The sequence below is a fragment of the Toxotes jaculatrix genome, chromosome 12 (assembly GCF_017976425.1).
Source record: "Toxotes jaculatrix isolate fToxJac2 chromosome 12, fToxJac2.pri, whole genome shotgun sequence".
Classification (NCBI taxonomy): domain Eukaryota; kingdom Metazoa; phylum Chordata; class Actinopteri; family Toxotidae; genus Toxotes; species Toxotes jaculatrix.
The window spans coordinates 22,023,241-22,038,513 of NC_054405.1; the positions used below are offsets into that span (position 1 = coordinate 22,023,241).

Sequence of the window (15,273 nt, forward strand, 5' to 3'; positions counted from 1 at the left end):
GGAGGTAAACGTATAAGGCTGATTCTCTAAGGCGGATATGCTGTCTAGCTCTGTCTGTTTTTATACACTATTTTTGCCTTGTTACCCTGCAAAGTGTGAATGAGATTATTAACATCAAAGTGTAAATGTAGAGGAACGCCATGCCTCTACTTCTTTTTTTTTTTTTTTTTTGGAGGGTAAATTAGTACCTATTTCTGGTGCCGATGTGATGCTGTGTGAGTTGCTGACTTTATAATCCCCTGACAAAAGGCTCCCCATCATATTTAAACGATTGCTTTCACGGCTGGCTCATTGTGATTTAACACACGCCCACAGCGGGATGAGGTTCAAAGTGACACGAGGCTGCAAAGTCTCATCTGCAGCTCCAGAGACGGGCTGGGGTGACATTTGCGTTGCCCAGGTGGGCAGGTGGATCAGAGACGCTGCTTGTGTCCTCTCCAATGTCTGGTAGACAGAGCAGATGTGTGCATCGCTACTGTACAGGCGGCTCAAGCAGCTCTGTTCACCCCCCCCCCCCCCCCCCCAACACACACACACACACACACTCCGACCCCTCCCCCCGAGCCCGTACCACCATCACACACTAATGGTGTATTCGCCTGACTTGTAAATAGGGCCGACTGCTCTCATCTCACTGCCTTTCGTTTCAAATATTTATCCGTGAGCCCGTGAGCTAAATCGGCTCTGACAGTGAGACTGTTATTTAAGGTCGCAGACAGGCAGCTGGGTGAGGGAGAGAGGGAGAGAGGGGGAAGAAAAAAGCATCCAACCCTCGCCAGTGAAATGGGATTCATTTCCATGTGTTCATATTCTGTCATGGTAGCGTTTCTTTTTTTTTTTTTTTTTTTCCCCCACTCTGAATAGCCACATCCGTCAGGCTACCTCTGCTCCCTTGCAGCAATGTATTAGTATCCTGGCCTCGCCTCAGTGGAGAGCCAGCACTGAGAGAATTACTAGTGGACGGAGGAAAAGAAAAAAAAAACAACAACAACAAAATAGTCACTGTAAATAAGCCTCGTCTGACTGCTGCAGAATTCATTCATTTCGTTGACCTGAATTAATGCTGTTTATTCAGCTAAGCTACAGGAGCAATGTAACTGTGTGGGGATAACATAATTCACTCCCATTCCCTAAAATAAAACATGCTTTTTTTTACTCTGTATTACAGTGTAAGCTATATTTGTCAATGACAATCCTTGTCCTGACCCAGAGTGTAAGGTTTTTGCAGGTTCTTGCTACTATGGCTGTGCACATTTTATTTTTTTTGGTTAGTTATTCTGTTACTCTAATACACCACAATGGTAGAATATTGTATGGTAATCTGAGAAAAAATTTATCAAGAAATTTACAAGAAAAAGTTTCAGGATTAAGTATTAAGTATGTTTATATTCCCATATACCCATATAAAATTAATAATTTTACCAAAATCTTGTTGCCACACAGTGAAACTGTGGCCTGTGGCAGATGGTAATCTAGTCTTACGGTTAGGGGAAATAACAATACATGACAATATTTAACTGTCTTTAACCACATGTTGATATTCATTATGTGGAGAGCATGTCAAAATCTTAACAACTCAGAAACTGTGTTTCAGTGCTGGTTTGGTGCTGAAATGTTTCCAAAAACCCACTCAGAGTTTTGTCTATGCCACAGCTCAGGAATTAATTAATGATCCATTAATGCTCTGAAACTTTTCAAACTGTTTCAACAACTAAAATATCTGAAATAAGACACAACGTTTTTATGACAAGTCCTTGATGCTCTTCTCCGCTCTATTTACAGTTTGGTAGAAACTGTGAATATGCTGGAACTGTGCTCTTTAGTAAATACAGGGCCAGACAGAAATGGTGATGCAAGTTCACTGCAAATGCTTATTTAAGCATGACCAACAGAGCTGAGTAATTTCCTGACCGGAGGTGCTGCATTGCACTGGTGCACCTGAGGCACTGATGTAAAACAGGTTGGACCAGGGGGGGTTTAATCATTAGCTGGTAAACATGGTAATTTTCATGAGCTGGATCTATAGTTTGTTGTCATTCCTACTTTATTAATTCTCCACAGTATAGTCAATATTTTAAAGGACAGTTTAGGTAATAACAAATCATTTTACTAGGTTATCATGGTGCTGACCTTGAAGGCTCTTGACTAGATAGTGACTGTGGATACGAGTGGCTGGCTTTCCTTTGCTGGGTGTCTGGACAGCACATTAGGGGTGGAGGGAAAATCTCAGACTTCACCACAAGTGGAAAATGAAAACAGCTGCCCTCTTGTGTCAAAAAGAGCTACATGTGGTGGTTTGGACATGTGATTATGAGGTCTCCCAGAATCTTTTCTGCAGAGGTGTTTTGGGTTAAAATGGCTGCTGACCCTAGGGCAGAAAACAGCAGAGGGATTACACATCCCATCTGGTCTGGAAAGGCCAAGGGATTCCCCAGAACAGGTTTGAGAATGTGGCTCTGGAGAGGAATATCAGGGCTACTCTGCTGCACTTAGTTTGCTACAACCATAACCCAGACCAGGAGAAGAGGCTGAAAATGAGTAGATGGATAATACACAGTGGAGCACATCAATGCTTCCATTTATATCATGGCCTTACAGTGAAGATGGTAGGTGAGTACTTCCACTGACCTGTGTGCGAGCGTAGGTGACGCTTGAGTGCAGTATGGCTGGGGAAAGTCCGATTGCATTCACTGCAAATGTAGCTGCGAACGCCGGCGTGGACTTCCATGTGCTGCTGCAATGCTGTCTGGGTCTGGAAGCGCTTCCCACAAAGCAGGCAAAAGATGGCCATGTCCGACCCTGCAGCGGAAAAAAAAAACACAAGAGGGGAGTTAGTGGTGAGAGCTGGGAAGTCTGATTCAATGCCATTTACCAAACGCCACTGATTTCTTATATTTAATTTCTTATTTCTTGGCCTGTCATTTCTTTTTATAGCAATACCGCCACCTTTTCCAGATCTGGACTGAATTTCAAAAATATGACTTCAGTTGTAATAAGAAAAACCTTTTCCGTAACATTTCAGGAAAACACTATCACTGTGGAACTAGCCAAGGGTGTAACCCCCCCCCCCCCCCCCCCCCCCCCCCCAAGGACTTTACTGTAGAGCCACAGTGACTGCCAATGACAGCTATGTTCAAACAAATCACACTAAACATTGTGCATGCACAGTGATTAAGATTCAGGATACACAACAGCAAAGGTGTGATGGCGTGGGCTCAGACACACTACAGTTTCCTAACCATGCCTGCACAGGCTTACTTACATGAAGCATACAGTATTTATAGGATTAAAGGTGCACACAATACTCATGTTTTAGGGTTGGTGAGTAGAAAGATAAAGATCTCCTATGCAATACTTCAATCGAATCTTGACTCCAGCGAGCAGTGCGCATTTTTCTCCAGCAGAGATAAAGAGCACACAGTTGCAAGCACACAAACACATAAAATCACAAACACAGGGGCACACACACAGACACACAGTTGCACGCTCCCTTGAACACACTCCCTTCACACTTTTTCAATTACCAGGCTGGGGAAAACTCTGGGGAAGGACTGAGTGTTTGGAGCTCAGTTTCTATTTCATCAGTCAATAACACATCTTTGGGGCAAAGCTGACACTAATTTAAAAATCTATGAAGAGCAGCCCGCCTCATGTTCATAACCACTGCAGGAGGAGGAGGGCCCACGACAGCCTCCACGCCAGATCAATCACTGTCTCGGCTGCACTACACGCTAAAGAACGGGATGGAGGGAGGATGCACCACGGGAGGATGATGATAGGAGGGAGGGCGGAGAAAAGTTTCTGGAAAGCAGGTAAAGATAGGAGATTCAGAATACAGTAGAGAAAGGCGATGTAAAAACTAAGAGAGAAAAAAAAAATTGAATTCTGGTACATGAAGGTGAAGACATAAATATTGACAAATCACCTCTGTCTCCATCAGGGTCTGAGTTAAAGGTTTGGTGGGGTCTTCTGTACCAATATAAAATGTCATATGTTATCTAATGTTAGCCAACACCGATGCTCAGTAATGAGCAGTGAGACAATGGAGGATTAGTTTTTGCAGAGATACATCTTGACATCAACATTGAGTTAATTATTTAATTTTAATAGTCTTTTGTGTGGCGGTGGTGGTTTAGTTAATCTGCCCCTTTGATTTCACTCAGGAATACAGGAGTTTTACCTCGGTGGATAATTGAATAATATTAAAATATGTGTGCTGAAGGCTGAGTAATTGTATTAGTTCAAATGTATGACTACCTTAGTGAACTCAGATTAGATTTCATTCACAGAGTCAACATGAGGAAGAGGAGAGGAGACACCCGCCACTTTTTTTGATGCTAAAAAAATAGGTAACTTGTAAGAATCAGGACTCAGAGATGATAAAACAGCCTTTTCTGTGGGTGTCATGCAGGCTGAATACTGAGCAAGACAGAATGGGTGATAGTGAGTTTTACATTTATTAAGGAAACAGGGAGGTCAGAATGACAGCATGCAGGCAGAGGGAGTCAGGAAGACAGTGAGCAGGCAGGACCTCGTAGCAAGTGTTGGCTACTGACAATAAAGAAAGCATTACACCATCAGGGTTGTCTTATCCTCTTGTTATCGTCTGACAAGGGACCTGGAATGCACTTTTCTGATGAGTGGATCAATGAAGTAGTGAGTAATAGCTGTAAAAAAGACACTGGCAAAGAAACTTTACTAACATAGAGATGGTGCGTCACATCACAGGGCCACCGAAATAGGCAGCCAGAAACGGAAGGAAACGCTGCCCAAAATAGAGATGGAAATTAATGCAAGTTTAATCCAGGAGAGAGCAAACTCATTCAGAGCTGCATGTGCAATTGCAAAAGAAAGATTGGCATTTAGAGAGATGAGTCCACTGATGAAGCAGTAAGAACTGAAGTGGGAAATTTGCACCGCTCAGACCACTTCTGTGCTGAAACTGTGGACCACAAAGCAAATGAAATGAAGCAAAAAGTGGTGTCGAATATAAAAGAAAAGAACTCCCACACTAGCTTAACAGCTGATGAGAGCACAGTGTTTGGCCTAGCATACATGATTGCATTCATCAGATGCAATGTAGCTGGAGATGGTGATGTTGATAACATTTTTGTGGATGTGGCACTGATGCCAATTCCATTTATAATGAGTTGAAAAGAAGTATTTTATTTTCCTTGCCCATCTCTTCTTCTCCTCTCTGCTTTTATCAATTAAGAGGCTATTGACTGGGGTCGATTGCTCCTGTAATTCTCCTAGGACTCATGTACTTACATTACTGGTCAAAAGTTCTACAACACCCTCATTTTTCCAGTTGTTATTGAAGTTTAAGTAGTTCAGGTCCACTTAACAACCTTAAATGGTGCAGAGGTAAGCGGTAAACTGCCCAAGGAAAAACAAACGAACAAAGAAAAAAGGTTTAGGCCAGAAAACACCCCCCAAAAAATCATGTAATTTTAATAGAAAATGAGCCTTTTTCAGGCAACAATTTCATGAGCAATATATGATTTGTTTTGCAGAAAGAAACATTTAGATTAAATTTAGGATTTTAGATTCCATGATTCTTTTTTTAAAATGAGCACAAAGTAAATTTCAGTAACAACTGGAAAAATGGAGGTGTTCTTGGAAAATGAAAATGGCTTAATTGATTTAGAGGGAGAATAAGTGAGAGAGACAGAGGAAGTCTGAGACACGGACTTTGGCCAAAAATAGAGAATAGGAGGGAAAAAAAGGTTTTGGAATGCAAAAGGTTAGAAGACCTCTGACCTCAGGTCTGGGCAAAGGCGTGGAGATGGTGGAAATATGAAACCCAAATACACACACACACACACACACACACACACACACACACACACACACACACACACAGAAAAACAAAGGTGGTGAACAAAAAGCGGACGCACCACATGAAAAAGACTTTTACTTTGAAGTCAGGGCAGTTACAGTTGCGAGTCACATTGAGCTGAATGTCGTACAATTTGTGTCAGCGAGTACGTATCAGCTTTAAAAGGAGTGCGACCGTCGCTGCCTTTATAGCTCAGAGAGCAACACAGAGAGCAAACAGTGTGACAAACACAGACAAAACTGCACTGGTGAAGAACAAAGGTAGTAAAAAGAAAATAACCACTGGGAACTGAGGGACATCTAAACGTGCTGTTTTCTAAATACCGCAAAACTAAACACTCAAAAATGACCACATCTAGGATCTAGAAGATCTGAAGAGATGTTATTTATGGCAGCGCTGCCATTCAGGAAGCCCTTGCATCCAGTGCCAAAACATAAAGATGTACACCCTGATGTAATGAGAACAGAAGACCTAAAAGATGAACAACAGCTACATGGCTCGAAAGGTCTTTCAGCTTTTCTCCTCTAATCCTGCCCTTCATTAACTGCAGGAAAAAAATCCAACTACATCTATAGCATCTCCAATCAGCAGATAAAAACACCAGCATGGACAGTACACATATAGATTTCCATCTCATTCATCCTTCAAAGAACTGGATGCTGTCCTTCTTAGAGAAGGAAATACAGAGTAACCTCAAAGCCAGCCGTGGACCACTTCAGGCACTTGAATGAGAAGCAAAATAATGCATGGAAACATATGTCAGGTAATGAACTATGCTGTGTGCCGGTATAGCAGCAGCATAAGAAAATAACAGGCCGAGCCGAATCTGCTTAACACAAACTCTTGCGAGACAACGAATGCATCTTGAATTTGGATGTTTTGGCACCAACACCACCACCAGAGATGGTGGTGGGTGGAAAATGCAAAACCAGGCTTTCAATAACCTGTAGGTGACAACCTAAATGTTACATCGATGCCTTCAACAGTCTGTGTGGGAAATCTGCTGGCTGCTTGTTATCATCGCCCCTTCTTGTCTGCAAACCACAGTTTGTAGTGCAGTGCGAACCCTGATTAGTGTTAGACAAAATTAAGTGGTACAAACTATACAGTCAGTACAGGGGATAATGTGTGTGTTGCACGAAAGTGAGTAAAGCTGTTGTCGGCTGCTGATAGATGAAGAGAGCAGCGGAGAGATAAAAAAGGAAGGAAAGGTGGGAGAAAAGTAGTTGACCCAGGAGGTCCATTACAGTGTAAAATTGAGTCAGCCCAAAGTGACACCTGAAAGGAGGAGCTGGAGTGGTGGGGGGTTCTTAGTCTCATTCCTGTTTGGCTGTTTTGGAATAATTTACCTCCTCCACCTAGCCTCTCTCTCCTTCTCCCGCAATCTATTTATAAAGGCCTGGGCAGTTTGTGGCTGCTCGTGTGTGTGGTGGCGGCGGTGCCGGCAGTATCTTAATGGGCCTGGAGTGGCAGGGCTGCTGTTATTTAAGTGGGGGACGGACAGAGGCTGGTAATGGAGAGGAATACTCCCCGATGGGAGGTGACAGTGGCCGGATGGGCACAGAGCAGAGAAATGGCCCAGGGGTAGAGGCTGGTCATTGAGGTAGGCGCTCTTTCTGATCCTGATGTGCAGCAGAGTAAGCACAAGCACCCACCAGCTCTGAAAAAGCCTGAGAAAGTCTTAAAAGATCACAATTAATGGCCTCAAACTTGCAGTCCTTAAGACTTTCATTATATCATTCACCCATTTTTTATGACATTTAGTGATTTTGGTCCATTAACCAAACGGCAGAACTCAGAACATCTCTCAGAGACCTAAATGTGGTGCCACTCACAGACCTCGTTTTTCTGTAGTCTATGCTCTTTACTTTCAGAAAACCCTGAAAAGCTTCTTGTCGTACATGTGAAAACCAACATTTTCCACTCTCACAAACACACAATTTTACTAAATCTTTTGTGCATGCAGCACTATTTTAGAAGCTTCACAGGGAACCTGCAATGTTTGACTAAAAGAACTCAAAGATAATATTTCAGCACGACCATGACAGTGCTTATGATCCTTCTTTAAATCCATCCTGAATACCCGTGTGTCTTGGACTATAGTTGAGACAGTTAAATGCGTCCCGACTATGGCCTGCAATGCAGCGTGCTGAACAGAGGACCTGCCAGAGTTAATGAGGCAGAGAGCAGCGGGACCTCAGCACAAGGTGTTCAATCACAGGCCATTACCACAGCCCTCAACCTCTGTTACTGCTTGCTCATGTCAATAGCAATCTATAGTTTAACTGTAGAGGGCAGAATAGTGACCAAATGTAGGCGTCTGTATCCTAAAACACCACCATTCTTTGTAGGTGATTCACTGTGATTTGATTTTTGAACAAACTCATGGATTTCTGAGTTAATTTCATCTCTGTTTAATTTATATGATTTAATTTTAATTATGATCGTGAGCATGAGCGTTGTACTTAACTCAGCCTGACTGAGACATCTTCAAAGCCTGGGGTGAAATGTAAAGGGTTGAAACACATTCCCAGGGTGCAATGCTGTTTTCAGAATCAGACCTTCTTCTCAAAACAAGCCGACCCATTTCTTCATTTCTTGCCTTACACCTGCACACACTGGTTTCAACAATCAGTCACAGCACCATCCATCCTGCCAGGTGCTCTGTCGAATTCTCAGCTCCGCTAGCTGCCACCATCCAGCTGACAGTCACCACAAACACCAGTCACAACAATCCTGCCTATGTCGGCAGAGCAAGGTGTGAGAAAGGAAAGCAGAGGTGGCGTTCCTGTTGCTCTTTAGCTTTGTCTAGACTAGAAGTGTTTGTTGTTACTCTCATCTGCAATCAGGCTTCATCACACATTAGGTCACAGCCATTCTGAAAAGGTCGTCAAGCACCTTTTTACCTCAGACTCTGTGGGGTGTCGCCGGAGAAATGCATCTGAACGAACAAATAAATGTCTTCTGTAATTTACCCTCGTCTGCATCAGAAAAGGTCCCCCCAAAGAAATGTTAGGACACATCCCTCACACCCAGGACTTCACACTGTAGTCATCATTGCTGGCCAGCAGGACCACCCCCCCAACGTGGTGGACAATCACTGCTTTCTGTATCACCATGGAGAACTAACATGCAGTTTCGCCTAAACATGCCCCCGCAACCCCACCACTGTCCTCTTATACACCAACGAGCACACACCTCCACCCCCCAACACATGCTGATGTTTCTGGTGGGGTCTTCCAAGATGAAGAACTGGTTGTCTTCCAGTGTCAATCTGTTGCTCCCAGTGCTCAGAGATTGGGTGGCAAAGTTTTAAAGAAAAGTCTCATGTTAAACCGTGTGTATGGGACTCATTTTGAATAATGTCCTTGCAGGATAAGACTAAAAATATCTTGTGCTGTCATGGGAACTGTTTTTGACTGAGTTCCACTTAAGACTAATTTACCTGCAAAAAACTGCAAAAAGCAGTGCAATCCACAGAATCAGCGATCAGTGATATGATTTCCCAACTCTTAGCCTCACTGCACTCCAAGCCACAGAAACATACTGTTAGACATATGTTCCTCAGTGTGATTATGGTCGCCGCAGCAGATGATCTAGGGAACCAATTTGTTTTTAACAGTGGAAAAGAAAAATAGTTAGCTTTGTAACTCTGTTCATGGCATCAAAATGCACATGTAAAACAATTTCAAAGCTCTGATCTAATTGTACACTCGGATTGACTGTGCAGTAAAGGTACCATGTGGCGCTAACAGAAGGGTGAGGACTGCCAACACAGATGCAGAAATGAGGAAATAAGCATACTGTTAAAGTAGTTTACATAACATAGCATTGCATCCACATTACATCACTCTGCACAACCTGGGCAAATCACCTCCTGTTTGTCACATACAAACTGCAGCTAATGGTTAAATTTAGGCAAGCAAGCAATCTTGGTTTAAGTTGTGGATAAGGTCTGTTCTGCATCTTGAAATTTCCACTGCAGGAGCTGTCAAATTGTCATGTGAGCTTCAGTTTCAGTGTTTAACCCGGTGCCACTGAAGACATTTGTTGTTTACCCGGTCTTTCAGTTTCGGGACACCACCACAGCATTTCCTCACTTTTGGAGAACAGAGCCCACATGCACATTTTAAGACATCATGCTTGATTCATGGTCTTTCAGGGAGAGCAGGAGAGGACACCGATTTTCAGAATCGTATCTATCACCTGTGGGCTAGTGCCATGTTCGGAGTATTCTGTTATCCAACCGTGCACAGCGTTTATTAACATCCTCTTTTCTCAGCTCACATTTCCAGTCTGGTTCCTCTTATGTGCTTCAAAACACAGACACATAACGCCAGTAACATGAACACAGGAGACTGGCTTCTAATATGGCACGCTCTGCATGTATGTTTGTGTACACTGGTACTGTATGAGAAAGAAAATAAGACATAATGCGCAACTGCTAATTCATTTACAACACCTCCACAGAACTATTTATTGATCAAGCCGGAGGAGGGAGGAAAGCCTGTTAAAAAGAGGCTTCAGAAACAGAGAGGAATCTGCATGCAGTGGAAAACCACTGGATTGAGGCAACAAGGTGTAAAATGTTTACTTCTAGCCATGCACGGCTTTAATGTTATCCAAATCCCAGGTTATGAATTTGTTTTAAAAAGCAAGACTTTTTTTGCCCTTACATGAAGTGAACCTTACATCAGTGGTTCCTAACGTGGGGATCGAGAGCTTGATGATTTTACCTTTTTAAAAACAATATGAGCATCTCATTGCTTGAACTACTCACAGTCTGTTCTGAATGCAAAGTGGCCATAGGTAGATATAGTTTTGCTTAATGAGTTAATAAGGATTGGAAATGACTGTCTTACACAATATCCTCTTATTAGTTTTATAACAAAATTACATTAGCGCACTGATACGATCAATCTAATAGTGACTAAAGAACTGAATGAGGAATAAGCTCAAAGGACCAAAAGCTCTTCACATTATTTGTATAAGGAAAAAGCAAGAAATCAAAGAAAAAGCAATCTCTATTGTAAGGAGCTGCAACACCACACAGTCTCCAACCCCTGCCCTGCTGTGTTTTGTTTTGTTTCGTCCCTGCCTCCCAGTTCCATCGGGCAGTGATAATTCACGTCGGGCCCGCAGCAGCGCTGACATTGTAAGATGAACTGCTCGCAGCTAGATTAATGCCACCAGATGCCAGGCGAGATGCCATATTAATTACCCAGAGATAATGTCAGCACAACCATATGGCAGCTCAACTGGCCATTTAGTTGACAGGGAGAGGTCTTTATAGCGGTGCAAATTTCCTCATCTGCACAGCATCACAGCCTCGCCATATTTTCTCCCTACTGTAGCAAGTGGAGCACTTCACTTCTATTTGCAGATTATTACTCAAAATTGTAGAGCTAGCTCAGGATCTGTAGGATGTTCTGATGGACAACGCTCCGTTATTAAGGAGCCTTAATGCTCGAATGTTTTCCACTATTCACTTCAAATGTACTTTGGGTTACAGCAAAAATTAAATTTTGATGAAGGCTTACCAGTGGATACGGCTGGTGACAATATATATTTTTTCTTACTGTGAATGGATGAAAAGACCACAACCAGCAATTAACTGATCGTACTAAAAAGTATTATCTGTGTAACCAAATCCTGATCGCTTATTCCTCTTCACCATTGAGCTTCACGGTTGTCTAAAAAGTATTATATCCATGAACATTTCTATCCTATGCTTCATTTTGAATCAGTCCTGCATACAAAAGCTGCTGCTGTAAATCTTGACTAGAACACCACATATGCATTAAGCTGTGGATGGAAATAGTCTCCATCAAATGCAATATTTACGGCCATTTCAGAAATTTGCTAAAACCTACAGTGCCCAGGATTTTCCTGAAATGACTGTGCCTTTAATAAAAAAACAAGAAATATATCTGTGACCCATTTTTTTTTTAAAGATTTACGTCTTCAGTAGAAACAAATAAGCTTGAGGCTAAGTGGCATGAAGAGTAGAGAGGTCACAGAGTATTGAAAGACTAACACAATGTCGGGTTTGATCTTGTAATGAGATTTGTTAATGAGGAAAATATATGGTAATGCATGTAAAAATGCATCAACGAAAATCATTTCTTTCAGCTAACGTCATTAACCATACAGGACACGTAAATAAAAGGAAGAACAATTTGTATTCCTGTAACATGGGCCCTTTTTCAGATCTCAAATACACATCCCACCCACCTTCAAGAACCTTAAAGGAAATCTCAAACCCTTCCCCTGCACGACTGCAGTGGATATAAATTCTGAAATGTCAGTGGAATTTATTTACCAGCATGTGTTTGTTTTTTCCCTCACCACCATGCTGACTGTAAAGATCATAAACGATGCGAGCTGGGAATTAATGTCAAAGTGAAAAACAGTGGCAAAGCCCTTTATCATGATTTACAGTTGATCCGCCGGCCCATTCTTGTTGTGGACTTGCAGATCATTTACAAGGACAGACCATGCTTGCCATCCAGTCCACCCACCACCCCCGACATCTCTTCCTCACCCACCACCACCACCACCACCACCACAGGAGCACCCACCTACCCCACCCTCCAATCCCCACAAATCCGATTTAATCAGACAACTTGTGCAGTGTGGCTCGGAGTAAGAAAAAGGATAATTAGTAAACAGAGGAGCTACTCGCCAGGCTTCATTGGCATTCGCACCGGGTTACTGTGTCGCATTTAAAATGCAGTCTGATGAAGTCTACAGAATCAAACCATTTGTTACTCCTATTGAGGAGGCTTCGGGCTACTGGCAATTAAATTGGAATTAGCGCTGGGGAATGAGATACGGCAGATTCATACCAAGGAGAGGAGGGAGGGAGGGAAAAGGAAACAGAGAGAGTGCTCTGTCTGGACCTGGCTCTGCTCTACAGTGGGTCAAATCTGGAAGTGATTTGGTTTCCTTTACTTTTGTTTATTTCCTGCATGACTTCAATTATCAGTTTATAACTAAAACTAAAACAACAGCGCCTTAGTGTCCTCTACAACCCTTATAACTGAAGGGATAAACTGATTTATATACTTCTAAAAAAATTATAAGCTTGGCAAAAGAGCAAAAGTGCCAGACAAAAGTGGTGCTTTATCACGAAAGAAAAAACATAAAGGGGTCGCTTTGTGCGTCCTTAATATCTGAGGGCTTTCATTTGGTAATAAGTATTTATATACTACTTAAAAACAAACATATGACTGCACTTAAACTATCCGAGTCTTTGAAGAAGAGAGTGAAGAAACAAAAGAGATGCCATTTGCTCTGCCACAGCTGACTGGGCACAGTGGAGCTCAGCATGGAGAGAGTGCTGGTCCACTGGCAGAGGGAGGAAGAGAAAGGAAGAAGGGATAGATGGATGGAGGGAGGGTGGGGTTGGGGGGTTGGGAGGAGGGGGGGCAGATAAATGAAGTGGAAATGAGAGGGAACAGCTCCTGTGCTACAGCTGGCCTCCCTAACTCACAGCCAGCATGGCCATGACTACTGGCTCGCTCTTCCTCTGGCAGTCAGGGACTGGGGTTCAATGGGAGGGACCTGGCAAGAGATGTACAACTGGTAAAGGGCCAGTAGGGGCCACTGACAAGAACCTGCCCTTATACTAGCATTTACCAAAATATAAATTGTGATAGTGCGGGCTATAATCCAGAGCTTTCACCAGTTGTTAAAACAAAGTTCCAACAGGAAGATGACACCGATGGCAGGATCCAGGAATGTTAAAGATCAGTCAGGATGTCTCTGTCTCTGCTGCACTCATGTTGACACTTTTTATTTGTGTCCTCTAAGTCACCAAACTTTTATAAGGTACAATGCAAAACCACTGTAGTGCATCAACCCAGTGTTGCAAGATATGAAATTAGTATTTGTGTTGTAAAGTAGACTAGCTGCAACAAAATCATAACAAGTAACACAGCAAACATATTCTCAGATATTTACTGTGTGCACCAATGACATTAAGAAAAAATACCTGTGCAATAAATAACACTGGCTATTAGAGCATGACTGATAGTGTTAAATTAAAAGGCTTAATTTACATTGTGACCGTTGTGCAAAAAGCTGAGTAAAATGTGCTATTAGAAAGAAAAAACAGTGAGATGATCATCATAGTTAAGTGTGCGTCTGTGTGTGTGTGTGTCTGTGACTACCTAAATGCACATATGCACTCAGACGCTTCATTCTCAAGGTTAAATACAAAGATGTTGTTCAAGCGAAGTCCATTACTGCAGGAAACCAATGAAAATAAATGACAGCATTCAGTGGGAGGTTCGAGTATCCCACGGAGAAATTTGCGTAGCTCGGTCATTTGTATACCCAGTTTTCTCCACATATAATGCTCAATTGTGTGTTTACAGATGAAGCACCACATTTGAGAGCAGTCCTATTTTTCTCTTTAACAGGAAATGGAGACATTTTCACTCCAAATATATCAGTTAATCTGTGGGCTGATGTAAATCCCTGTCACTGAGATTAATGATCTTGAACATCCAAAAAAAAAAAAAAAAAAAGAAAAAAGAAAAAAAAAACCTTTCAGATCTTCTGATCTGGGTACAACAATAGGGGTTTTATAGAACCTGCAATGAGCTACATTTAATACAAATGTACACTGTGCACATTAAAAGAAGAGATTCAGCTTTGGAAGCTAAAACTGTAAGGAGTAAATGACGTAAACAAACTATAATTAAAATGCCTGAGGAATAACATGGGTTTTCTTCAGAGGTGAAGTTATATACAACAAAAGATGAAAAGAGAGACAGAGCAGGAAAAGGGTCTCAGACCAATTCAAGAAGTGCCAAAAATGTCACCTCACACTGGCCGTGTGTGTGTCAGGTCTGTACAAGTTAATTACTAGAAGTCAACTTTCTATGTTGCTAACGTGCTGACAGGGGAACTCTCACCGTTTTAACTCTTGCATCATTTCCTTCCTCTTTGATCACGGTGTCCTTCCGTGCAGCTTCAAAAACAGACTCATCCCCTATTCTGCCTTCCCTGAACACCTCGAAAATGACCCGTCTGTATTTCTATGCTGCCGCCACAACCCACAGAGAGACTTGTTGGTCTGTACAAAGTGAGCGAATCAATTTACATGTATAATTTCAAAGTAAGAAACAAGCATAGCTGATTTTCTTCAAACATAGTGTTTAGCCAGTTATCACAAACATAAAATTAAACATAATACCAACCCACACTTGCCAAATAAAAATACAGAAATATATACTGTACAAAAAACATGTTTTTTCAACAAAGAATAAGGTAAAAATAGGGGAAAGGGTTTTTCATCTCAATTACAGTATATAGAAAAAATATTGCTATGATGTTTGAAGTGGAAGCAGGGAATGAAATGCCCTTGAAAGCACCTGCTGAATTTATAGACATTTATCTATGCTACAATTTAATGTTATAAA

The 15,273-nt window shown here is 42.0% G+C and overlaps 1 protein-coding gene across 2 annotated transcripts in view; it reads right to left on the reverse strand.

Annotated features, from left to right (window-relative positions):
* zbtb16a (zinc finger and BTB domain containing 16a) overlaps positions 1 to 15,273 on the reverse strand; it is a 135,968-nt gene that overhangs the window by 14,311 nt on the left and 106,384 nt on the right. For both annotated transcript variants that reach the window (XM_041051380.1, XM_041051379.1), the window contains exon 5: positions 2,629 to 2,799. In XM_041051380.1, the coding sequence (XP_040907314.1) occupies positions 2,629 to 2,799 (171 nt within the window). The remainder of the gene's footprint in view (positions 1 to 2,628; positions 2,800 to 15,273) is intronic.